General features: G+C 44.2%; 1 protein-coding gene across 1 annotated transcript; it reads left to right on the forward strand.

Annotated features, from left to right (window-relative positions):
- The first annotated feature begins 62 nt into the window (after window positions 1–62).
- CCNK (cyclin K) lies at window positions 63–26,240 on the forward strand. Its single transcript, XM_040332606.1, has 12 exons — window positions 63–178; window positions 3,060–3,284; window positions 6,818–6,899; window positions 7,004–7,135; window positions 8,726–8,831; window positions 8,913–8,970; window positions 9,088–9,257; window positions 11,048–11,286; window positions 15,608–15,641; window positions 17,863–17,934; window positions 19,589–19,648; window positions 25,529–26,240. Exons 2-12 carry the CDS (start codon window positions 3,088–3,090, stop codon window positions 26,140–26,142), a joined length of 1,764 nt encoding a protein of 587 aa, XP_040188540.1. The 5' UTR covers window positions 63–178; window positions 3,060–3,087; the 3' UTR covers window positions 26,143–26,240.
- Window positions 26,241–27,030: the final 790 nt, after the last annotated feature.

Consider the following 27,030-nt stretch of genomic DNA (forward strand, 5'->3'; position numbering starts at 1 on the left):
TCCAGGGCGGCCATTGGTTTAGCCGAAACTGTGCCCTTTTAAGACTAGGGTGAAGGGGGCGTGGCCTGGCGTCGCGACGTCACCTCGCACGTTCGCTTCCAAGATGGCGGCGGGGAGAGCGCTGCGCTCGTAGCGGATCTTTTACCGGCAGAAGCTTCTGGCCGGCCGCGGCGAGCAGGTAAGTGCGGGAAGACGTACACCGAGCGATGGGATCGGGAGGGGGGTCCTCTAGCTTTGCTGTTGCCTCAGTGACCTAGAGGTGTGCTGAGCCTTGTAGTTCCCGAGGAGCTGGAGGGTCACGTGACCCTGGACACAGTTATCAGGCCCTCCAGCGGCCGCACTCCTCGCTGTGCCCGATCAGAGCAAGCCAATCGCTGTGCCCGATCAGAGCAGCCAATCACAGAGCGCAGGAGGGGGCAGCTCTGGGAATCTTCATCTGATATGACAGGTTCTCTTTATAGCTGACATTATCTTCCCTTTATTTACATCAGGGGTCTTCAAACTACGGCCCTCCAGGTGTTCAGGAACTACAATTCCCATCATGCCTAGTTATGTCTGGGAATTTCAGAGTTTTGCAATGCCTCGTGGGATTTGTAGTCCTGCAACAGCTGGAGGGCCATAGTTTGAGGATCCCTGATTTACATGATAATTACATTGTTCATTCAATTCTAATGTAGCGATTACATCCCTTATATTATGTCACCGAGTCTCTGTGCTTCTCTATACAATGCAGGTGATCTGCCGATATGGTTCCGGCTATCGTGAAAGTTCCTTTAACCACTTAAGCCCCGGACCATTTTGTTGCTAAATGCCCAGGCCCCTTTTTGCGATTTAGCACTGCGTCGCTTTAACTGACAATTGCGCGGTCGTGCGACGTGGCTCCCAAACAAAATTGGCGTCCTTTTTTCCCCACAAACAGAGCTTTCTTTTGGTGGTATTTGTTCATCTCTGCGGTTTTTATTTTTTGCGCTATAAACAAAAATAGAGCGACAATTTTGAAAAAAATCAATATTTTTTACTTTTTGCTATAATAAATATCCCCCAAAAACATATATAAAAAAAAACATTTCCTCAGTTTAGGCTAATACGTATTCTTCTACCTATTTTTGGTAAAAAAATCGCAATAAGCGTTTATCGATTGGTTTGCGCAAAATTTATAGCGTTTACAAAATAGGGGATAGTTTTATTGCATTTTTTTTTTTTTTTTACTACTAATGGCGGCGATCAGAGATTTTTTTCGTGACTGCGACATTATGGCGGACACTTCGGACAATTTTGACACATTTTTGGGACCATTGTAATTTTCACAGCAAAAAAATGCATTTAAAGCGGGGGTTCACCCATAGAGGGCACTTTTTCCCCTTAGATTTCTGCTCGTTTTCTCTAGGGGAATCGGCTATTTATTTTAAAATATGATCCGTACTTACCCGTTTACAAGATGCATCCTCTCCGTCGCTTCCGGGTATGGGCTGCGGGACTGGGCGTTCCTTCTTGATTGACAGGCTTCCGAGAGGCTTCCGACGGTCGCATCCATCGCGTCACGATTTTCCGAAAGAAGCCGAACGTCGGTGCGCAGGCGCAGTATAGAGCCGCACCGACGTTCGGCTTCTTTCGGCTACGAGTGACGCGATGGATGCGACCGTCGGAAGCCTCTCGGAAGGCTGTCAATCAAGAAGGAACGCCCGCTCCCGAAGACCCATACCCGGAAGCGACGGAGAAGATGCATCTCGAAAACGGGTAAGTACGGATCATATTTTAATACAAATAGCCGATTCCCCTAGACAAAACGAGCAGGAATCTAAGGGGAGAATTTTTTTTTTTTTTTTACAAATGGGTGAACTCCCGCTTTAAATTGCATTGTTTACTGTGAAAATGACAGTTGCAGTTTGGGAGTTAACCACAGGGGGCGCTATAGGAGTTAGGGTTCACCTAGTGTGTGTTTACAACTGTAGGGGGGTGTGGCTGTAGGACTGACGTCATCGATCGAGTCTCCCTATAAAGGGGATGACTCGATCGATTCACCGCCATAGTGAAGCACGGGGAAGCCGTGTTTACATACGGCTCTCCCCGTTCTTCAGCTCCGGGGAGCGATCGCAAGGGGGCGGCTATAAACAAATAGCCGCGTTGTCGTCCCGGATCGCTCCCCGCGGGAATCCGACCGCCGCATGTAGCGGGGGGGGGTTCCCGATCCGACCCGCGGAAAGGCAGGGTCTTGCATGTACGCCCATATGCCTGTACGTGCCATATTGTGGACGTACATATACATGCGGCAGTCGGCAAGTGGTTAAGGACGCAAACTTGCCGACGGAAATCTCCGAACCTCGGCCGGCATTCAGGGCGACGTGGATTTCGAGGAGAGTGGCGGGTCGGCCTCACGTCCTCGCTTCGCTCGGACGGCTCGCTCGGCCTCCTGGCTCTTTTTTTTTTACCATCCTCCAATCCACGGGGATGTTAAAGAATGAGCCTGGATGCCGTGCGAGGTTCGGAGATTTCCGTCTGCAAGTTTGCGCCTGCGCAGTCCTTGAAGGAACTTCCCCGTTAGGAGAACCTTAAAGTGGTAGTTCCCCCTCAAAAAATGTTATACCCTTAGATTGAGGCTCATTTTGTCTAGGGGAATCGGGTAGTTGTTTTAAAATCAAAGCTGTACTTACCGTTGTAGAGAGCGATCTTCTCCGCCGCTTCCGGGTATGGGCTGCGGGACTGGGCGTTCCTTCTTGATTGACAGGCTTCCGACGGTTGCATCCATCGCGTCCCGATTTTCCGAAAGTAGCCGAACGTCAGTGCGCAGGCGCCGTATAGAGCCGCGCCGACGTTCGGCTTCTCGTGACGCGATGGATGCGACCGTCGGAAGCAGCGCCAGGGAGGTCAGGATCGGCACTGGTCGCACGTATGCGTTAGGCGGCCACAAAAGGGTTAATAAAAAAATTCTGGACTCGCAGTAATCTGTGGCGCTCTCATCCTTTCACTACGGTCAGACAGAAATGGGGATCAGGCTTGTTTTTCCCATTTGGTTTTCGCCACTCCTGACACACCTGTTGCCATTTTGTTTTTTCTTTCAGATCTTTTTCATGAGTTGAAGTCGCTGCAATGAAGGAAAATAAAGAGAATTCAAGCCCTTCGGTGGCATCTGGCACGTTGGACCCTGCCAAGCCCTGCTGGTATTGGGATAAGAAGGACTTGGCTCACACCCCTTCCCAGCAGGAAGGCCTTGACCCGGCCACTGAAGCCAGATACAGAAGGGAAGGAGCTCGGTTCATCTTTGATGTTGGAACGCGGCTCGGCCTGTATCCTTCTATGTAGCACAATGTTCCAATATCTTGTTGCTGATATTCTTGGCCTACACACAGGCCATTCAGGGGTTGTAATCTAACTCCAGCACATACTTTTTAATCTTTTTGTTTTAGTCGGTATGGAGGAAAGTGTTGGAATATCTGTCGGGTAAGGTTCTACGAAAATACAAATATTAAAAGTCAACAGCTACAAATACTGCAGCTGCTGACGTTTAATAATCTGACACTCACCTGTCCCAGAGGCCAGCGTTGCGGGGAAACGAAGCCCCTCTTCTCCCCCCCCTCTCCGCCGGCATCACTACTGTGGGCGCCCAGCTTTGGCTTCACAGCCGGGCACGCACTGCGTATGCGCGAGCCACTTACCATGATTGGCCGAGCAATCATCTGGGACCTGTGACGTGCCCCACTTCTGGTTCCCTCACCGAGGATGGTGGCGGGGGCATCCGAGAGACGAGCGAATACTTTACCTCGGCTGCTTACATCGCGGTCGCGCTGGACAGGTAAGTGTCCATTTTTGAAAAGTTAGCAGCTGCAGTATTTGAAGCTGCTGGCTTTAATGAAAAAGAAAAAATTTGAGTGGACCTCCGCTTTAAAGCATGCTATCCCAAATCTGTTGTCGGAAAATCCGACAATTGTCCGATGGAGCGTGGTCCAATTTTCCGACAAAACTCTGCCATCACACATTTGTTAGTGAAGGGGATATCACCGCTTTAGGTGGGTCAAACAAAGGTGAAAACCTCTCCTGCCGTTTAGAAGCCCAGGTGCTGGCAATGCATGTAGCAATAAAACGGGAAGGAGTTCTGGACAGCCGCACTCCAAAAAAGTTTTTGCCTTTTTTTCCAAAAATGAAAGCTATGACTAATCACTGTTTGTTAGTGTGAAAAGCGTCGGATCTTCTGTCCGTTCTGCTGTGGCATGTATTTTTGAGCACATATTTGTTGTCAGAAAATCCGATCGTGTGTACGGGCCTAAAGTGTGACGGCGCTTAACCTCTTGCCCACCAGCCGCCATCGTTTTACGGCGGCAGGTCGGCTCCCCTGTGCGAGAGCACGTAATATAACGTCGGCTCTCACGCAGGCCACTAGGGGCGCGTCGCCGGAGGCACGCACGGGAGTCGGGCGCGATCGTCGCCAAGCACACGCGATCGCCCGTTACAGAGCGGGGACCGGGAGCTGTTTGTGTAAACACACAGCTCCCGGTCCTGTCAGGGAGAGAAATGCTGATCTTCTGTTCATACAATGTATAAACAGAAGATCAGTCATTTCCCCTAGTCAGTCCCACCCCCCCCCCACAGTTAGAATACACCCAGGGAACATACTTAACCCCTTTCCCGCCCCCTAGTGTTAACCCCTTCACTGCCAGTGGCATTTTTATAGTAATCCAATGCATTTTTATAGCACTGATCGCTATAAAAATGCCAATGGTCCCAAAAATGTGTCCCGAAGTGTCCGCCATAATGTCGCAGTACCGGAAAAAAATCGCTGATCGCCGCCATTACTAGTAAAAAAAAAAAAATATTAATAAAAATGCCATAAAACTATCCCCTATTTTGTAAACGCTATAACTTTTACGCAAACCAATCAATAAACGCTTATTGCGATTTTTTTTATTATGACAAATATGTAGAATACGTATCGGCCTAAACTGAGGAAAAAACATTTTTTTTACATATATTTTTGGGGGATATTTATTATATCAAAAAGTAAAAAATATTATTTTTTTTCAAAATTGTCACTCTATTTTTGTTTATAGCGCAAAAACTAAAAACCGCAGAGGTGATCAAATGCCACCAAAAGAAATCTCTATTTGTGGGAAAAAAGGACGCCAATTTTGTTTGGGAGCCACGTCGCACGACCACGCAATTGTCAGTTAAAGCGACGCAGTGCCGAATCGCAAAAAGTGCTCTGGTCTTTGACCAGCAATATGGTCTGGGGGTTAAGTGGTTAAAAAAGAAAATTGTCCTGGGCAGGAAGAGGGTAAAACTGTCCGCTATTTAAACGGTTCTACATGCCACATAGGTCCCTGTCCAAGTGTCATTCATGTAGCAGTGATGTTGCATCAAACAGAGACTGCACACAATAGAATGTGCTCCGTTTTTGTGCTCATATCAACACTTCAATAGCTTTGGATACATTTGGTATTCTGTAAATAGTTCATGCATGTGACTAAATCTTGCCTCGGGTGTATAAACAAAGATTTGCACTTCTTGGCTTCTATTGGTAATATCTCATCCAGTGTAAGTGTCAGACGAGGCGCTGAGTCTAAATTTGCTTAGGAAGCTTGAGTACTGTGATTTTATTCTGACATTACTCCGTATTTCTAGCACCTTTTTATAGGCCATCAGTTTACTGAACCAGCTGATAATCATTTGCACTGACAAGGGGCAGGATTGCTTTCTAATTACTGATAGATTTCAGCTGGTGTCTTGGCTTAGACCAGTGATGGAGAACCTTGGCACCCCAGATGTTTTGGAACTACATTTCCTATGATGCTCAACTATACTGCAGAGTGCATGAGCATCATGGGAAGTGTAGTTCCAAAACATCTGGGGTGCCAAGGTTCGCCATCACTGGCTTAGAGCGTTCAAGTCCGCCTGCCAGTTTTTTAGCGGACCTGAACAGGCGCTCCGTGCTCCCCTATTGGGCAACCAATGTCAGCGGTGACATGCCCGCTGACATCCGACCCGCTCAAGTTTGACGGAGGAAAACCCTACTGGTCCGTCGTCATCCGATTCCCCCATAGGGGAGAGCGGCTCTCTGATAGGTCGGTCCCTGCACAGTGTGCAGAGACCGACCTGTCATCTGCCTGCTCAGCGGGGCGATCCCAGAGCGATCAGCGGGGCGATCGACAGAGCGATCCCCGCTGAGCAAAGCGGAGCCCGCACATGGATTTGCCCCGTGTGAAAGTCCCCTAAGGCTCGGTTCACACTGAGCACCGATTGTCGTAGTTTTTGCGTCGCTTTTCGGACGCTAGCGAGGTGCTTTTAACCCCCTGCTAGCAACTGAAAAAGTTTAAAACCGCTGCTACTGTGGTGCTTTGCTGCCGCTTCAGCGGCGCTGCCCATTGATTTCAATGGTCAGGGGCGCTTTAGGAGCAGTGTATACACCGTTCCTATAACGCCTCAAAGATGCGGCTAGCGAGACTTTTTTTACCGTCCTGCCAGCGCACCGCTCCAGTGTGAAAGCCCTCGAGCTTTCAGATTGAAGTGAAAGGAGAGGCACTTTAATGGCACGTTGCAGGCACTATTTTATTTGTTTTTATATAGATAGATAATTATATATATAAAATCTACTACAGTTTGATCACTTGGCAAATTCACTTTTTGTATCTTTGTATACATGTTATTAAAAAGTAGTGATTTGTTTGCACCCTGCGTTATCAACACTTACTGTACAGTGTTAATGAAGACAGTGTATATATATATATATATATATATATATATATATATATATATTTTGTGTGTGTGTTATAACAGTAAGGTAGACAATAACAATTTAAAGCCTTAATTTCCTTAATGTGACCTTCAGACATTATGACACTCTAGCTACTGGAATTATATATTTTCATCGATTCTATATGTTTCATTCCTTTAAGCAATTTGCAAGATATGTAAGTTTGTCATAAGTGCTGCAGCATTTTTTATATGTTTTATTATTGTAGTCCTATTTTTTATGTTCTTTTATATTGTCCTTATTTTTTATTTTTTCCTCTAGGTAACCGGTGCTTGCTGTCTGTTCCTGGCGGGTAAGGTGGAAGAAACACCCAAGAAATGTAAAGATATAATAAAGACAGCTCGGAGCTTGTTAAATGATGTGCAGTTTGGACAGTTTGGGGATGACCCAAAGGTAAGGCTCTTGAATGTAGAATTATCTGCTAAGCATGGACTTTCTGAATCCGTAAGAGTTTTAAAGACGCAGTTCACTTTTACAAAAAAAATAAAAGTATGTCCAGATATACAGGGGCCTCTGTAAATAAAAACAAACTGCAGCTTTGACCAAAGTGTCATAATGCCCTTGCTGTAAGGCTGCTTTCACATTGGGCAGTGGAGGTGCGGTGACGGTATAGCCGCGCTATTTTTAGCGCTGCTATACCGTCGTATTTACCGCGATATTCGGGCATTAGCAGTGAGGTTTTAACCCCCGCTAGCGGCCAAAAAAGGGTTGATACCGCCCGCAATGCGCCTCTGCACACCTGTCTATATAAGGTCCCAAAGTTAGTGCATGTCAGAGCACAAACTGAACCATGACGTCCAAGGAATTGTCTGAAGACCGAGATGGGATTGTATTGAGGCACAGATCTGGGGAATGGTACAGAAAAGTTTATTCGGCATTGAAGTTCCCAATGAGCACATTGGCCTCCATCATCCATAAATGGAAGAAGTTTTGAACCACCAACTCTTACTAGAGTGAGCTGTCCGGTCAAACTGAGCGATCGGGGGAGAAGGGTCTTAGGGAGGTGACCAAGAACCGATGGTCACTCTGACAGCTCCAGCATTTTTCCTCGGAGAGAGGATAACCTTTCGAGAAGAACTACTATCTCTGCAGCACTCCACCAATCGGCCTGTATGGTTGAGTGGCCAGGCAGAAGCCACTCCTCGGTAAAAGGCACATGACAGCCCACCTGGAGTTTGCCAAAAGGCACCTGAAGGATTCTGACAGTGAGAAACAGAATTCTCTGGTCTGATGAAACCAAGATTCAACACTTTGGCCTGAATGGCAAGCGTTATATCTGGTGATAACCAGGCACCGCTCATCGACTGGTCAATACCATCCCTACCGTGAAGCATGGTGGTGGCAGCATTATGCTGTGGGGATGTTTTTCGGCAGCAGGAACAGGGAGACTAGTCGAGAGAGATCTTTTCAGTAATCTACAGAGACATCCTTGATGATGCTCCAGAGTGCTCTGGACCTCAGACTGGGGCGAAGGTTCATCTTCCAACAGAACAACGAACCTAAGCACACAGCCAAGATAACAAAGGAGTGGCTACGGGACAACTCTGTGAATGTCCTTGAGTGGCCCAGCCAGAGCCCAGACTTGAACATCTCTGGAAAGATCTGAAAATGGCTGTGCATCGAAGCTCTCCATCCAACCTGATGGAGCTTGAGAGGTCCTGCAAAGAAGAATGGGAGAAACTATCCAAAAATAGGTGTGCCGAGCTTGTAGCATCATACTCAAAGACTTGAGGCTGTAATTGGTGCCAAAGGTGCTTCACCAAAGTATTGAGCAAAGGCTGTGAATACTTATGTACATGGGATATATATATATATATATATATAATTTTTTTTTTAATACATTTTCAAAAAAGTGAAGCGCTGTGAATACTTTCCGGATGCACTGTATATGACCAACTTTTTGTATTCAGCCTCTATCAGTATCTTGTGATGGTGTTTTTCTGTTTCTATACCGTGATATTTTTTTTTTTTTTATGTCCTTAGGAAGAAGTGATGGTTCTAGAAAGGATCCTTCTACAGACCATCAAGTTTGACTTACAAGTAGAACATCCCTATCAGTTTCTCCTAAAGTATGCCAAACAGCTGAAAGGTAACATTACCTGTATTGTAGCCCCCGCATTCTATCTTAATATATAATACAAGATGTAGCTGACACATTGTTTTCATTCAGGAGACAAGAACAAAATCCAGAAGTTGGTGCAGATGGCATGGACTTTTGTTAATGACAGGTAGCTATGATTTAAGGGTTTTCAAGATTCTCGTCTTGCCCCCCCCCCCCCCCCCATACCGCCATGACCTCAATTTTTTACATCCATTATGACCCCTTCGCTTTTTTTCTATTTTAGTTTGTGCACTACGCTGTCCTTGCAGTGGGAGCCTGAGATCATTGCAGTAGCAGTCATGTATCTTGCTGGACGTCTGTGTAAATTTGAGATACAGGAGTGGACATTAAAGCCGATGCATAGGAGGTGGTGGGAGCAGTTTGTTCAAGATGTGCCAGTCGATGTTCTTGAAGGTATTTTGTGAACTTGGTGGTCGAGGACTATGCATCTCCAGAATAATGCCTTCATGTTATCCTTATTTAAAGTGACCCTTTTGTCATTGAATAGGTTAAAGAATATGTGAGCCCTTACCTGTTAAAAACATCCCATTCTGTTAAAAGTAGAAATGCTAGGCAAAAAATGTGTATATTTGTGTACGTGTGTACATATATACATATATATATATATATATATATATATATATATATATATATATATATATGTGTGTGTATAAAAGTATTCGGCCCCCTTGAACTTTGCGACCTTTTGCCACATTTCAGGCTTCAAACATAAAGATATAAAACTGTAATTTTTTTTGAAGAATCAACAAGTGGGACACAATTATGAAGTGGAACGATATTTATTGGAGATTTCAAACTTTTTTAACAAATAAAAAACTGAAAAATTGGGCGTGCAAAATTATTCAGCCCCTTTACTTTCAGTGCAGCAAACTCTCTCCAGAAGTTCAGTGAGGATCTCTGAATGATCCAATGTTGACCTAAATGACTAATGATGATAAATAGAATCCACCTGTGTGTAATCAAGTCTCCGTATAAATGCACCTGCACTGTGATAGTCTCAGAGGTCCGTTTAAAGCGCAGAGAGCATCATGAAGAACAAGGAACACACCATTCAGGTCCGAGATACTGTTGTGGAGAAGTTTAAAGCCGGATTTGGATACAAAAAGATTTCCCAAGCTTTAAACATCCCAAGGAGCACTGTGCAAGCGATAATATTGAAATGGAAGGAGTATCAGACCACTGCAAATCTACGATGACCTGGCCGTCCCTCAACTTTCAACTCATACAAGGAGAAGACTGATCAGAGATGCAGCCAAGATGCCCATGATCACTCTGGATGAACTGCAGAGATCTACAGCTGAGGTGGGAGACTCTGTCCATAGGACAACAATCAGTCCCTGTATACTGCACAAATCTGGCCTTTATGGAAGAGAGGCAAGAGGAAAGCCATTTCTTAAAGATATCCATAAAAAGTGTTGTCGAGAATGTGTGGAAAGAACTGAAAACTGCTGTTCACAAACGCTCTCCATCCAACCTCACTGAGCTCGAGCGGTTTTGCAAGGAGGAATGGGCAAAAATTTCAGTCTCTCGATGTGCAAAACTGATAGAGACATACCCCAAGCAACTTACAGCTGTAATCGCAGCAAAAGGCGGCGCTACAAAGTATTAACTTAAGGGGCTGAATAATTTTGCATGCCCAATTTTTCAGTTTTTTATTTGTTAAAGTTTGAAATATCCAATAAATCTCGTTCCACTTCATGATTGTGTCCCACTTGTTGTTGATTCTTCAAAAAAAATTACAGTTTTATATCTTATTATGTTTGAAGCCTGAAATGTGGCAAAAGGTCGCAAAGTTCAAGGGGGCCGAATACTTTCGCAAGGCACTGTGTGTGTGTGTGTGTGTGTATAATACATACACACACACACACATATATATACACATATATATGTGTGTGTGTGTGTGTGTTTCTCTGAGAGGATCGGATTCATCCACATACCTAATTGGAGCGGTGACTATATTCTACCAATCAGAGAATGCCTTGCATTTTATTTTCAGCAAATACAAAGCATTTTCTGATTGGCTGAGGTGGTGATTGTGACATCACTAAACCTCCCACCCATTCCCTTTAGGAAAATTACCCCGATTGTTAATGGTTAGATAAATGGCTTGTGTAACTGTTACGTTTGTTTTTTTTGGAAACGAGATGGTAATTTTGGGAAAAAAATCTCCTCTGTTTTTGCAGACATTTGTCACCAGATCCTGGATTTATACTCTCAAGGAAAACAGCAGATGCCGCACCATGGCTCCCAGCAGCCTTCACCCCAGGTACAGGCACAGATTGCCGCTGTACAGGCTCAGCAGGCGTTGCTGATCTCAGAGTCCCAAGCACCTCAGACGAAGGACCCTCAGCAACAAACAGTACAGCAATCTAAGAAACCCTCTCCGCAGTCCAGCCCGCCAAAACAGACCAAAAGGCCTCTGGTATGTTTCATTTGTAGAGCATGGGCCTCCTGTGCAGAGACCTAATTGTGAAACTGATATACTAGTTGTGTTTAGGGATGGAGTATATTGACCTGTCAACATCCACATTTTAAACTTGTATGCAAATGCACAAAGTGCAATATAGAACAACTCCCTGTGGACTTTAGAGGCTTTTTAACCACTTAAACCCCGGACCAATATGCTGGCTAAAGACCCAAGGGGTTTTTACAGTTCGGGACTGTGCCGCTTTAACAGACAATTGTGCGGTCGTGCGACGTGGCTCCCAAACAAAATTGGCGTCCTTTTTTCCCCACAAATAGAGCTTTCTTTTGGTGGTATTTGATCACCTCTGCGGTTTTTATTTTTTGCACTATAAACAAAAATAGAGCGACCATTTTGAAAAAAATGCAATATTTTTTACTTTTTGCTGTAATAAATATCCCCCAAAAACATATATAAAAAATTTGTTTTCCTCAGTTTAGGCCGATACGTATTCTTCTACCTATTTTTGGTAAAAAAAATCGCAATAATCGTTTATCGGTTGGTTTGCGCAAAATTTATAGCGTTTACAAAATGGGGGATAGTTTTTTTTTAATTTTTTTATTTTTATTTATTTTACTACTAATGGCGGCGATCAGCGATTTTTTTCGTGACTGCGACATTATGGCGGACACTTCGGACAATTTTGACACATTTTTGGGACCATTGTCATTTTCACAGCAACAAAATGCATTTAAATTGCATTGTTTATTGTAAAAATGACAGTTGCAGTTTGGGAGTTAAACACAGGGGGCGCTGTAACATTTAGGGATCACTGTGTATGTGTTTACTAGTGTAGGGGGGTGTGGCTGTAGGAATGACGTCATCGATTGAGTCTCCCCCATAAAGGGGATCACCCGATCGATGCGCCGCCACGGGGAAGCCGTGTTTACACACGGCTCTCCCCGTTCTTCAGCTCCGGGGAGCGATCGCGACGGGGCGGCTATAAACGAATAGCCGCGCCGTCGTCCCGGAGCGGACCCGACCTCCGCATGTACCGGGGCGGGTCCCGATCGGACCCCCCACCCACGTCTAGCAGAGGACGTACAGGTACGTGATTGTGCCTGTCCGTGCCATTCTGCCGACGTAAATGTACATGAGGAGGTCGGGAAGTGGTTAAAAGGCAATAATGCCACTTTTAGTAATACAAATATAAAGGGACACAAAAGCACTAGTATTGGGTGAGACACATATAACAAATATACAATTAATAGCAAATGTACACTGTTCAAAAAGATTAATGTGACCAATACCCAAACATCAAATAAACCCCAGGTACTTCCAGAGATATACTGTGGACAGTCTCTTTTATGCATCCCTATATGTTTTGGAATTGTATCCCTCCTTCAGGGGAGACACTGGGTAATTTTCCTTTCTAGAATACTGGTGAAAGGTTAGGTCAGTTGTCAGGTTTTTATTGCTCTTTGTTTAAGACTCTCCCTTCATTTGTCCCGGTGACCATTGTTAAGGCAAACTGAGGAAGTGATGGGAAAGTTATAAACTTTGAGTTGTCAGAGCAAAAGGTGAGGGAATTCCTCCAATGTTCCTATGACCCCTCACTGAGATGTAAAGTTCAATTTAAAGAAATTTCCTGTTTAATTTCCGGAACAGGTAGTGAAGGGAAAATCTTAAATCTTCCTTATTCTGTCTAAAACTGAAAAAAAAAGTTTGGGCTTTACAGATACTATATACATATACAAGGCTGCTAGTGCATGAGTATTTGGATGAGTCTCTTACCAGGGTTTGACAAATTTGCTTGGAATCTAGGAGCCAGCTAAAAAAGTTAGGAGCCAGAAAACGCGCCCCGTCCCGACGAGCTCGCGCGCAGAAGCGAACACATACGTGAGTAGCGCCCGCATATGTTAACGGTATTCAAACCACACATGTGAGGTATACCTGCGATTGGTAGAGCGAGAGCAATAATTCTAGCCCTAGACCTCCTCTGTAACTCAAAACATGCAACCTGTAGAATTTTTTTAAACGTCGCCTATGGAGGTAAGTTTGTCGCCATTCCACTAGCGGGCGCAATTTTGAAGTGTGACATGTGGGGTATCAATTTACTCGACGTAACATTATCTTTCACAATATAAAAAAAAATTGGGCTACCTTTACTGATGTTTTTTTTTTTTTTTTTTTCTTTAGTGTATTTTTTCCCCCAAAACAAAGTGCGCTTGTAAGACCGCTGTGCAAATGCGGTGTGACAAACTATTGCAACGACCGCCATTTTATTCTCTAGGGTGTTAGAATAAAAAATATATATAATGTTTGGGGGTTCTAATTAGAGGGAAGGAGATGGCAGTGAAAAATTACATATTAGAACAGCTGTTTAACTTGTAATGTCAACGGCCACCACCAGATGGCGCCAGCTCACAGAAGGAAGAGCTTGGGACTTCATAAGGCCGTGAATCCACGGCCTCAATTACCGGCCGTCACGGGCCCGCTGCGATCGCGCGGCGGGGGGCATACGGAGACACAGGATCCTGTGCCTCCGTGCTCCCCCACCGCGCGATCGCCGGTAATTGAGTTTGCGGCCTTGTAGGCCGCAAAGCAGCGGCCTCAATTTCCGGTGGGCGTGGGCGCCAGGTCACAATTTCTTGTCGCAGTTGCGACCTGGCGCCCGGATATTGTCGACCCCTGCTCTTACAGATGTGTTCTCCTGTCTGGTTTATTCAGTCTTTTCATAAACATGACCGGCTATTCAAACTAAGAAAAAATCACCCAAGAGGTGAGAATAAAATACATTTTATATCGGGGTGAGAGGTCTTGGTACAAACACCACCGTCCCAAGGTATAGTTATAGTGGTTAAGCGAGTAAAAATGGGAGTTTAAAGGTGCAGAATTAACTTTGAAACAATATCAATTTCATAATTTTATCAAACCAACATATAAAATTGATACATTTAAAAAATAAATAGGCACATAGAAATAATGCAGTTGCAGTACAAAGGTTTGTACTGTGACCGTGTTATTTCTATGTGCTTTTTTTTTTATATATATGTATCAATTTTATATATGTTTGAAACAATATCAATTTCATCATTTTATTAAACAAAGTTAATTCTGCACCTTTTAAACACCCATTTTCTCTTGCTTAACCTTTAGAACCGCACCCAAGAGGTGTCGGAACTTTGATCTTGGTTCATAAGTTGGTGAAAAGGGAAAAAAAAAACATTTAAAAGATTCACTGGCTAATGTTCGGCTACTCGCAAACACATTTCCGGGGCCAGAAACACTCCGTCTTCATGTGGGCTTAAAGCGGTAGTAAACCGCATAAAAAAAAAAAAGCACCAGGCAGTTTGTCATAATGTGCTAGTATGCATCGCACAGCGTAGCTATGAATAAGCACTGTATGAGAGTGTGAAACGCGTTAGCCCCTTTTCCTGATTTTTTTGCTGTGACATCCATGTTGTGACCAGTTTTTATTAAAAGGAACAAATTTTTATTTTTGGAGTGCGGCCGTCCCGGTTCTTTCTTATACATTTTTGCATTATGACAGACTTACCTGAGGTGCGCTGTCACTGCTGAAGGTGCTTCCATCTTCATCTGGTCTTCCTTCCGAGTTCGTGGGCCTCCGGTGATATGAACGGCCGGGGTGACGTTGCTGTTTGCGGCACATCTCTGAAGGTTCCAGTAAGGGGATGACCTTCCTTCAGAGCGCATGCACCAGTGACGTCACCGGCTGCATCTAAACGGCGCACACTTAAGAGAGCTTTACTGTACCTAATAGGTAAGCCTATAATAAGGCTACTCAATAGGTAAAAATCATACATGGGAGGCAACTCACATTTAAAGATGGAAAATGATGCATCATAGACAGAGCAGAAGATGTAAATAGACAGGACTAGTGGGGGTTTGTCGGCAACTAGTTGCAGCAATTACAAGGGTCCTTCTCTACAGCATGCTGGCAAGTTACAGCCCTTTCTAGTCAAGCCGTGGAAGACTTTGCATACCTTTTTTATTTTGATGTGACTGGTGCGCCCTCCTTTTCTCTTTTTATGTATCTATCTGATTAACTCCTTTACAGCTGCCAAACTACATTTTGTGTGGCGGCAGATTGGCACCCATGCCCTGCACATATATGTTGCTGGGCGGCCAAAGTTTGTGCTGAGAGCATGCTTCCAACACAGACCGCTCTGGTCACGTGATCATTGATCCTTCCGGGCACTGGGACATTCATAACTGTTTTAAAGAATGGCGGGAAGACTTTAAAATAAAAGTTTGGTCTTTAAAGCACTGAAGCATTTACCGGTATATCTGTTAATTCGTTTTGTTTCTCTTTCAGCCCTTATCACCCAAAGACGAGGGAAAAACACAAGGTATGTATTCTGTAGTGTAGTTAATACTTCCTCTAGCTCAACCACATAATTAACTACTTGCTGAACGCTGTATAACAGTTTTACTGCTACAGGGTGGCACGTGTGTGGGGGATATATATATGTATACGTCTGTGTATGTGTTTCTACAAGTCCGCCCGCAGGGGGAGTGCTGCTACTGCTGTGATTATTCATTTATTATTATTTATGCAACGGCCAGGCACTGGATGTCCGCTGCCACCCACCGATCGTCGGCAGAGATATAGAACTGAGCTCCATTCTGGACCCAGAGAAGGGATGCATTCTGTGTTCCTGCAAAGCAGGGACTCATCCAGTAAAAAAGGGCACACATAGTAAACACAAACACTGGCTAGGCACATGGGTTAACTTTTTAATCCCCCTAGATGTTTAACCCCTTCCCAGCCAGTGTGATTAGTACAGTGACTGTGCATATTTTTAGTACTAATCACTATAATAATGTCACTGGTCCCTAGAAAAGTGTCAGTGTCCGATATCGGCAATATCACAGTCACACTATAAGTCACTGATCGCTGCCATTACTAGTATAAACAAAAAAAAAAATTATAAAAAAAAAAAAAATAATTCCAGTATCCCATAGTTTTTAGATGCTATAGTATTTGCGTAAACCAATCCAATATACGCTTATTGTGAATTTTTTTTTTTTACCATTAATATGTAGCAAAATACATATTGGCCTAAATTTATGAAGACATTTTTATTTTTCCATTTTTTTTGGGTACGTTTTTATAGCAGAAAGTAAAAAGAGATAGAGATAGAGATATATATATATATATATATATATATATATATATATATCTCTCTATCTATCTATCTATCTATCTAATATTATCAAAATTGTCTGCATTTTTGTGTATAGTGCAAAAAATAAAAAGCGCAGTGGTGAGCAAATGCCACCAAAAGAGAGCTCTATTTGTGGGGAAAATGTATATACATTTTATTTAGGTACAGCGTTGTACGACCGTGCAATTCTCGGTTAAAGTAACGCAGTGCCGTATCGCAAAAAATGGCTTGATCATGAAGGGGGTAAATCTTCCGGAGGTCAGGTGGTTACGGTAATTATGCTAATGGTCCGCATATTTGCGTTAATTGCCCCCCATCACACCTGTGCTAAGAGCGTATACTCCCAGCACAGTTGCTGTCGCTTTACCGAAAGCTTTTGATTGGCTGTCACGGCGGTCATGTGATCTTAAGCTGCGTCTTGACTCATTTTGTCATAAATCTCTTAAAGGGTAGGGATGCGCCAAGAGATTACGGAACGCGGAGTGGGAGAGCAGCACGGAGGAGGGAACTGGAGGAGGATACAGGGATTGGGTGAAGCATCGGAGCATTTTCCCCGAGTACAAGTACTCTGGAAAATGCTTGGTACCGATACTAGTATCGGTATCGGGACAACCCTAGTTAAAACCACCTGCAAAGCTCAGCGGCGGTTCGGCCGTGGTGCCCATTCATTTCAATGGGCAAGAGCGGTGTACATACTGCTCCCTCACCACTCCAAAGATCCTGCTTGCAGGACATTTTTTAATGTCCTGACAGCGCACCGCTCCAGTGTGAGAGCCCTCGGGGCTTTCACACTGGAGTGAAGGGAGCCGCTCTCTCAGGGCGCTTTGCAGGCGCTGCAAATCGCCTCAGTGTGAAAGCAGTCTTAGACTAAAACTAAATCGAAATTTGCTGCAACAGTGAATGAGATACAATAATTGGCTGACATTCTGCTTTTACAAACCCTCCACACAAACAAATGCTTCATACAGACAATATCAAATATGTAAGATGGACATACTTGTCCGGCTAGCAAACCTTCGACCCGGTTCACACTGGGGCGGCACGACTTTGGGGGCGACTCGGCAAGGCGACCTGAAGACAACTTCAGAGGAAATTACTTCTGTATAGAAGTCAATGCAAGCTGCCCCGAGTCGCCCCCGAAGTCGTACAAGAACCTTTTTCTAAGTCGGAGCGACTTGCGTCACTCCTATTAGAACGGTTCTATTGAATAGAGCGGGGCGCAACTTGTCAGGCGGCTGAGTCGCCCCAGTGTGAACCGACTCTTGCTGATGTTTTCTTTGACATGGTAGAAAAAAAATAAAGGTTTCGTTGATACATTATCAATACAAATTAAAATGTAGTATTCTTGTCTTAGTATTTTGTTGTATTCACTATTCTAACAATGATCACTTTGTCTTTGCAGAGCAACCATTAAGTAAAATGGCTAAAATTGATACGTCTCTCCCACTGTTACCACCTGTCCTCACACCATCAGGTGAGTCCATTTTTATGGTACATTTGTGAGGCTCGTCCCTTTTTTGTCAGCAATGACTTCAAAGTAGCAGCCCAATAGCTAAGCAGAAACTAGAGGTCTCCATAGGGAAACATTGCAAAGTTGGTGCTTCTCTATCCAAAACTAGTTCTGGATAGGGTGTGGAAGGGTTAGAATAGCTGGTAGGTCTTTATTACTATCTTTACACCGCTGAAGAGATGAGTACTGTACTGTTTTGTCCTGGTGACCATTGTCACTGGAACTGGAGTGATTGGAAATACATTTTTACTGTTATCACAGCAGCAGGAAGTAACGGGGAAATCTTCCAATTCATATCTAGCAATAGTATAATATATAGAGTAAGCACATCGAAATAAATCCCAATACAGTGGAACCTTGGAATACAAGCATAATCCGTCCCATGAGAATGCTTGTAATTCAAAGCGCTTGCATATCAAAGCGAGTTTCCCCGTAGAGGTCATTGGAAACAAAGATACTGTATTTATCGGGGTATTGCGCGCTTCGGCGTATAGCGCGCACCCCTAAAGTGGACCCGACATTCCTGTAAAAAAAAAACATTTTAGTACTTAGTTTTGGTGTCTTGCGCGGCGTCCGTCTGCGGCCTCGTCGGGTCCGGTGTCCGTCTGCGGCTTCGGGTGTCCTCTTCGTCTGGTCCGGCGTCCTCCCCGATCGATCCCCGCGCCGAGTTTGAATACTGCGCCGGCATATACCGAGCACAGTACACTCATGCAGGCTTGGCTTCTCTCGCACGAGTAGCCGAGCCTGCCCGACTATACACGAGTGTACTGCGCTCGGTATATGCCGGCGCAGTATTCAAACTCGGCGCGGGGATCGGCTTATACCGCACACCCCCGATTTTGCCCAGATTTTCAGGGCAAAAAAGTGCGCGGTATACGCCGATAAATACGGTAATTCGTTCCATGTTTACAGCATTGTGGCCAGAGTCGGTGAAGGTGCCGGAGAGACTTGGAAATACTCAGACCGCTGGGGAACCGAGTGTCACCGGTGCCCCTGCACCTCTGGCCAACTGCGGTACTGCAACACCCGCAAATCGAGTCAGGATTTTAAAATAAATAGCTAGTATTGCAAAACGCTTGTTAACCGCGTTACTCGCAGTCCGAGGTATTACTGTATTTAAAGTGATTGTAAACGATCACCTTGTAAAACAACCCATTCAGTTTATAATGTAAATAAAATGTAAAACCTTTTTTTATAGATATTAAACATAAATACTTTTGGTTTTTTTTTTGGGTTTTTTTTTTTTTCATTTTTTAGAAGTGATCACATTCCCTCTGTTCTCATCTACATAAGAGCTGGGGGAGGGGGGAGGAGAAGCACCAACACACTGAGCTGGCCAGTTTTTAATAGAAAAGCAGAGGGACTGTCAGGAACTTCAGGGATTTCACATAAAGGAAGCAATACAACGAGAACAGGAGGCTTTCTTATACAAGTACATGGTACAGCAGCCACATATCAGGAATATGAAGTGTTGGGGTAATAAATGCTTAAAAGTGACACTGAACCCACAGCAGTAAAATCAGTCTGTATATGCAGTAAAGCATGCTTGTTTTCACTGTGGATAATCCTCTAAATTGTGTAAAAAGGCTTTTCTTTTCTCATCCTTCTTCTTCCACAGTCCCCAATCCATCTCCTGATATTACAGAGCCTTGGGGGCACCCTGCACATGCTCAGTTTGGTGAGTATTGCTAGAGTTGTATTTTATTTTTTTGGTAGGGTGTATGTGATCGATGGTGTCAGGGGTCATGCGGCTTCATAGGACAATCAGAGGTGAATGAAAACTGCTATATACTGCTGATGAGAAACAGTATTTAGTTTATATTTACTAAAATAATTGCATTTCTGTGTACTGTGGGAGACCCGATAGAGTGGATGCAGAAAGGTGAGAACAACTTGGTAAAAAGGGGTCTCCCACCCGCCAATGAAATTTTGCCATCTTTCTTTTTTTTTTCTTGCCCTCTGGTGTTAGTAATTCATACTATTTGTTTACATACACAATGATTATGCTTAGATTTTGGATCAAAATTTCATAAGCTGATATTATGAAATGTATTTACATTTGTTAAAATGCTATGGATTGCTAATGTTTGCAAAGGATATTTGGTAACTATTATTTGCTACATTGCTTTTTATCCATATCTTTCTTTCTAAAGATTTTTTGCTGCCGTATCTTGTCCTATTTGGTGTACTTACTCTATTGCTACATATAGGGGTTGGTTTCCTAAAACTGGAAAGTGCGAAATCTTGGTTGGTTTCTATGCAGAGCTGCACCAGATTTTGCACACTCCAGTTTTAGTAAATCAACCTCAACGTGTCTCTTGGTCAAGCACTCAAATGGTGCTTTAAAATAGATCAAAGAGGAAGTAAACCCTCTGCAAAAAAAACATCCTGCAAGACAAAGGCATAATGAGCTAGTATGCATAGTATACTAGCTTATCATGACTTGCCTGAGATCAAAGCCCCCGCAGCGGTACTCGTTCCCCCTCCTCCGTCACCACCATCTCTCCCGGAGTGACTTACAGTTATTGTGGCTCCGGCACTGTGATTGGCTGGAGTCGCAATGACGTCACTCCGGCGCATGCGTGCGTATGCTGCCAGTTACGGCACATCCTCCTTTAGAAACAGCACAATGTCGTTTCTAAAGTGCGCCTGCGCCGTTGCGTAAGGCGCATGTGCTGTAGACATCAGCGCAAGTCTAGTGTAAATATCTCCTAAACCGTGTAGGTTTAGGAGATATTTCTTGCACCTACAGGTAAGCCTTCATCTAGGCTTACCTGTAGGCAAAAGTGGTCTGTAAGGGTTTACAACCACTTTAATACTGTTCAGGTGTCAGAACCTTAAAATAACACTAAGTGATGCATACTGCACATCACATAGTCCAACTTGTCAGCAAGCAAGAACAGGTGGCTACATTTCTACATACAGTGGGACAATGGGAATGTAGCCACCCTCTAACAGGAAGTCAGATCACAGCAGCAAAAAAAGTAATGAGGAGGAGAGAACAATAGGAGGGACATTAAAGCAGAGTTCCGCCTAAAAGTCAGCAGCTACAAATACTGCAGCTGCTGACTTTTAATATTAGGACACTCACCTGTCCAGGACGCCTGCAAAGTCCTCACCCGACGCTGATCTATCCCTCGTCACCCAAGTGCAGGCGCTGACATCTTCGGTAGGGGAATCGGGAAGCGAAGCCTTGCAGCTTCACAGCCTGGTTCCCTACTGCGTTATTTGATTGTGGATAATGTGTTTCCTGTTTTGGGTGGGTGGAGCCACTAATGAATGAATGACTTGTATAGCGCAACGCATGCGAACTGAATCGCCTCTGGGCGCTTTTTCCAGCCAGTATCTGCTTGGCTGGTGCGGTCATTTTTACCCCGTAGGATCATGACACATTAGGGACACACAGTCATACACACATCTATACATATATACTGGGCCAATTTGGACGAGATCCAATTTACCTACCAGCATGTCTTTGGAGTGTGGGAGGAAACGGGAGTACCCGGAGGAAACCCACGCAGACACAGGGAGAACATGCAAACTCCAGGCAGATGGTGCCGTGGTTGGGATTCGAACCAGCGAACCTTTTTTGCTGCTAGGCGAAAGTGCTACTCACTGCACCACTGTGCTGCCCTTATGTGCTGCCCTGGAAGATTAATGGAAATGGTTTTACCAGGTAACTAACTCCTACTGTCTCCATATTTGAATGTGACACCCCAGATTGGCCTTTAGTCCAGCCCCTGCTTATTCTAGTCTGAATGCTGCTGTATTGGGTTCACCAGATCAAATTCATTTCAATTAGGCTGCCAATGTTCCCCAGCACAGTCAAAACCACACCTGACCCTTTTTTTTTACTAACAGCAAAGGGTAGTGTGTTGCAACACAGGTTCATTCCCTTAGTGCGCTTAAAGTGTAACTAAACTTTTATTTAATTGTTTTACTTATCTATATAGTGGAGAGGGTATAGGACACCTGTCACTTTTTCTTGCTGTCTTTGCCCCGTTGGGAAGATTTACTTCCTCTGTTTTTCCTGTTTATCATTGAAAGTAAAAGAAAATCCCACATCTTGGGTTGTTCCCAGAAAAGTAATAGAGGGGACAAATCTTCCAATGGGGACTCTGATTTTGGCAACACAGGGACCCCAAGACCCCTTAGGCTTGTTTTTTGGAGCAGAATTGCATGTTTTTTAAGCTTTTGTCAGCCGTTTTTCAGCTAAATAACGAGGAGTGCTGCTGCAAAGTGGGAAGAGAGGTGCTGTTTGAGCTGAAAACGGTCAAAAAAGGCTAACAAAAAGCTCATGTTGGGCTGTTCAGGCGTTTCCAATGAAGTCCATAGGGACAAAACGCTCAATTCTGCCTGAAAAGCTCATGTACTTTTTGGAGCGACGGGGGTTTTGCCAAAGGCAAATGTGAACCAGGGGCCATTGAGTTGAATGGGATTTTGCTTTGTTGAGCGTTTTTGAGCTTCGAACTGCAAGCTATAAAACACTCAAGTGTCAATGGAGCCTTAAGGACCATACACATGATCGGATTTTCCGACAACAAATGTGTGATGACAGGGATTTGCCGGATAGTCCGACTGTTTTATGCTCAATCGGGCAATTGTTGGATTTTCCGACGACAAATGTTGGATAGCATGCAAATGTGTGTTGTCGGATTATCCAACCGCGTGTACACAAGTCCATCGGAAAGAAATTCAAAGTATAAACACGCATGCTCTGAAGCAATGTTAACCATAGCACAACATTAGCAGAAATTGCCCAAAGGGGGGCGCTAAAGAGCTGAAAACACACGTAGTTTCGTATTTGTTGGCTGACAAAGTGTTGCCATCTGTATGCAGAACAAGTTCACGGCCAACGCCCTTTGGACAAAATTCCACGGATTTGTCCGATGGAAGTCCGATCGCGTGTACGAGGCTTTAGGGCTCCATTCACATCTGAGCGTATCGATTTTATTGTCTTTTTTTTGGCTGTTTTTATTTTTTTCAGCTTTTTAAAAGCGTTTTAGAAGTATATCATTACAAGTGTTTTACAGCTTCAGGCATTTTGTTTAGCCAATAGAAAGCACTAGGGGGAGGAGAGGGGGAGGAAATTAGGGGTGGAGAGCTGCTATTTGAGCGTTTTTATACTTAAAGTGGAAGTAAAGCTATCGATTTAACAGTTTCAAAAAGCAGTTACATTTCCGGCATGCCGGGATTGCTAACTGTCACGTTGGTTGTGCTCTCAACCAAACTGTCAAACCATCCAATAGCTGGTGTCATAACTGATCACATGTGCAGCATCATGGCAGTTGAAGATTAAACATAGGCCAAGATGGCAGCTTCCTTGCCTGAAAATGATAGGTGGGTTTACTTACACTTTAAGTCAGGCGTGTCTATTAAAGTCTATAAGGCCAAGAACGCTCCTATGTGAACAGGGGGCCACTGAAATGAATTGCATTTTGCTTGTTGGGTATTTTGGACCTTCAGAGCTGAGCGTTTTATAAGCTGACAATTGCTCGGGTGTGATTGGGCCTTAGGGCTACATTTACGCTTGAGCTGCTAGTTTTCAGGCGTTTATTTTTATTGAATTTTTTTAGGCATACTTGAGTTTTATTTTCATTTTTTTGCAGATTTGTAAATATAGGTGTCAATTTTGCCTGAAAAGTAGCTTATGTACTTTTTTTAAACCACAGGCATTTTGCTACAGACGACAAAACTCTCAAATGTGAAGGAGGGGTTCGTGAAATGAATTTGATTTTGATTGTTGACTTAATTTGCAGGGATCAGTGCACTGGCACCCCCCCCCCCCCCACAGCTTTTATGCAGCTGAGAAAATAGGTTATGTGATCAATTATAAAAGTGGGGGGGGGGGGGGTGAGTTTATTTATGTGTGTTTTTTTTTTTTTGTTGTTTTTTTGTTTTTGTTTTTTTATATCTATACACAAATGTTTTGCATTTAATTTCTATTTTAAATGGAATGGGTTGAGGGTTTACATATACTTTAAATCTGCATTTTAAATTTGTTAAAAAAACTTAATTGCATTCAAACATGAAGCAAAACTACTTCACAAGAATTGAAACAATCAAAAGCAATTGGGAAAAACTCAGCATTGAGATATAGACACTGTGCCCGTCGTAGACAGCAGTGATGTCAAAGTACATCTCTAGGCATCTTTGGCTACAGTGAGAAAGGGTTAGACACTCTGTCAATTTTTTACCTTGTGTCTCTGCTGGGAAGATTCACATTCTTTGTGTCCCCTTAAGAGAAAGTGTGTGTCTGTGTGTGTGTGTCTGTGTGTGTGTGTCTGTGTGTGTGTCTGTGTGTGTGTCTGTGTGTGTGTCTGTGTGTGTGTGTCTGTGTGTGTGTGTCTGTGTGTGTGTGTCTGTGTGTGTGTGTCTGTGTGTGTGTGTCTGTGTGTGTGTGTCTGTGTGTGTGTGTCTGTGTGTGTGTGTCTGTGTGTGTGTGTCTGTGTGTGTGTGTCTGTGTGTGTGTGTCTGTGTGTGTGTGTCTGTGTGTGTGTGTCTGTGTGTGTGTGTCTGTGTGTGTGTGTCTGTGTGTGTGTGTCTGTGTGTCTGTCTGTGTGTGTGTGTCTGTCTGTGTGTGTGTCTGTCTGTGTGTGTGTCTGTCTGTGTGTGTGTCTGTCTGTGTGTGTGTCTGTCTGTGTGTGTGTCTGTCTGTGTGTCTGTCTGTCTGTGTGTCTGTCTGTCTGTGTGTCTGTCTGTCTGTGTGTCTGTCTGTCTGTGTGTCTGTCTGTCTGTGTGTCTGTCTGTCTGTGTGTCTGTCTGTCTGTGTGTCTGTCTGTCTGTGTGTCTGTCTGTCTGTGTGTCTGTCTGTGTGTCTGTCTGTCTGTGTCTCTGTCTGTCTGTGTCTCTGTCTGTCTGTGTCTCTGTCTGTCTGTGTCTCTGTCTGTCTGTGTCTCTGTCTGTCTGTGTCTCTGTCTGTCTGTCTGTCTGTCTGTCTGTCTGTCTGTCTGTCTGTCTGTCTGTCTGTCTGTCTGTCTGTCTGTCTGTCTGTCTGTCTGTCTGTCTGTCTGTCTGTCTGTCTGTCTGTCTGTCTGTCTGTGTTTCAAAAGGGTTTTGATTTGGCACAGCCTGGTTCTACATAATACTGCTGTATTGCTTTGTTGATCGATGTTCAGGCCTTTGGGTACCGATCCAGTAGAGGGTATTTGATTTTCTGAGTGGGTCCTGTTGATATGTTAACTGAATTGTAATAAAGTGTGCATTTTTCTATAAACAATGGTCTTGTGATGTGCCTATAAAGTCCTTTAGGAATGTTTGTCCTCACTTGGACCTTCTCCTACATTTTTATCTAAGAGGGGAATTCTTCCCAGTTGCAGAGATTTTCTCTGATCTTCTTTTGCATCTCTAGTAAAGGGAAATTTCCTCAATGGTACAAAGGTAGTAAAAATGACCTTCAAGAAGTCTAGCCCTTCCTTGCTCTGTCCAAAACGAAAGAAAATGTTTTGGCTGTAAATACACTATTTTAAATAAGTTTTTTGTTTTGTGTGGCCAGCTGGTTGGGGACATTTCAGACTTGCCTATTGTGTATTGATTTCTTCTTCTTTGTGGCCTCTAGAGCGAAAACCTCCTCTGGTGCCTGGAATTGGGGCAGTAGAGGGAGATGCCATCAACGTTCCAGAAAGCGCTGATTTGACAAAACTCGCAATTCCTCCACCTGCTCTTCCTGCTGCTGTCCATCAGCCACCACCTCTACCACACCGACCTCTACCTCCACCTTCTAGTTACATCACTGGTATGTCTACAACCAGCTCCTACATGTCTGGCGAAGGTTTTCAGAGTCTCCAGTCTATGATGAAGACGGAAGGACCAACTTATGGAGCTTTACCCCCTGCCTACGTCCCGCCAGCTCATCTACCATATCACCCCCATGTTTTTCCACCTAATCCTCCGCCATCTGTACCACCCCCTTCTACATTCCCACCTCCCAACATCCCTCCTCCAGCTCCAGGATACCCACCTCCTCCTACTTACAACCCCAACTTCCCCCCACCTAGACTTCCCCCAACTCATACTGTTCCAAATCACCCACCGCCAGGAATTGGTTTACCACCAACAAGCTATCCACCTCCTGCTGTGCCACCAGGAGGCCAGCCTCCAGGACCTCCACCTATTCCACCACCAGGGATGCCACCAGTTGCAGGTCTAGGCCGGGCAGCCTGGATGAGATAGCATGGAGCTTCTGTGGTAGGAACCTGAACTCTAAGAGGAAGTATTGTTCTAAGCAGTTTGAAAGCCTAAATAAATGCAGACATGCTTGTTTTATAATATGTAGATTGTTTTAAATTGCACGGCCCAAAACAAGTACATTGGCTTCCCTTAGACGGCTTTACTGAGTGCTGATCATTGGGTTGGGGTTGGTCATTGTAGTGTTTACAGAACCATTGCCCTCCCTGTCAGTTGGCGACTGCTTATGTATACTGTCTAGAAAACATTTCAACGGCGCGCTCAGAAACCCATTTCTCTTAGGTGGCCTGGTTCTCACCCCAAGGTCCTGTCTCGGTTGGCTTTAGATGTGTATCAGTGACATCAGTTTAAGATTATTTAGAGTGAATTGACAGGTGCATTTGACCTGCACCTTCTTCTGACATGCATGTGACCTGCTTCAAGCAAGTTTTGCTTTTCCATAGACTTGGAATGCAAAACCAGTTTAACAGAAACAAAATCCAGTCAGGACACGCCAATCGCTGACAGCAGCGATGGAAAGCATATGGCTAGAGGTGTCCTAAGCTGGTACATTGCTTAGGAGCCCCAAGGTTCAGCGCACAATGATGCCTAACCAGGTGTTGTGGTCAAGAACCCGCCCCTTCCTGCACTTGCCTAATGGCCCAAAACTATAGTTTGCAGCCTGTAGGGCTAAAAGGGGGCAGGACTTAAGCTTTCAATCACAAAGACTGGTGGAAATTAGAGCTGCACGATTCTGGTCAAAATGAGAATCGCGATTCTTTTGCTTAGACTAAAGATCACAATTCTCAAAAAAACTGAATGCCAGAACCCCCCCCAAATAAATAAATTAATAAATGTGATTTATCTGATAATATGAATATATAAAAAACAGAC

The sequence above is a fragment of the Rana temporaria genome, chromosome 13 (assembly GCF_905171775.1).
Source record: "Rana temporaria chromosome 13, aRanTem1.1, whole genome shotgun sequence".
Lineage (NCBI taxonomy): Eukaryota > Metazoa > Chordata > Amphibia > Anura > Ranidae > Rana > Rana temporaria.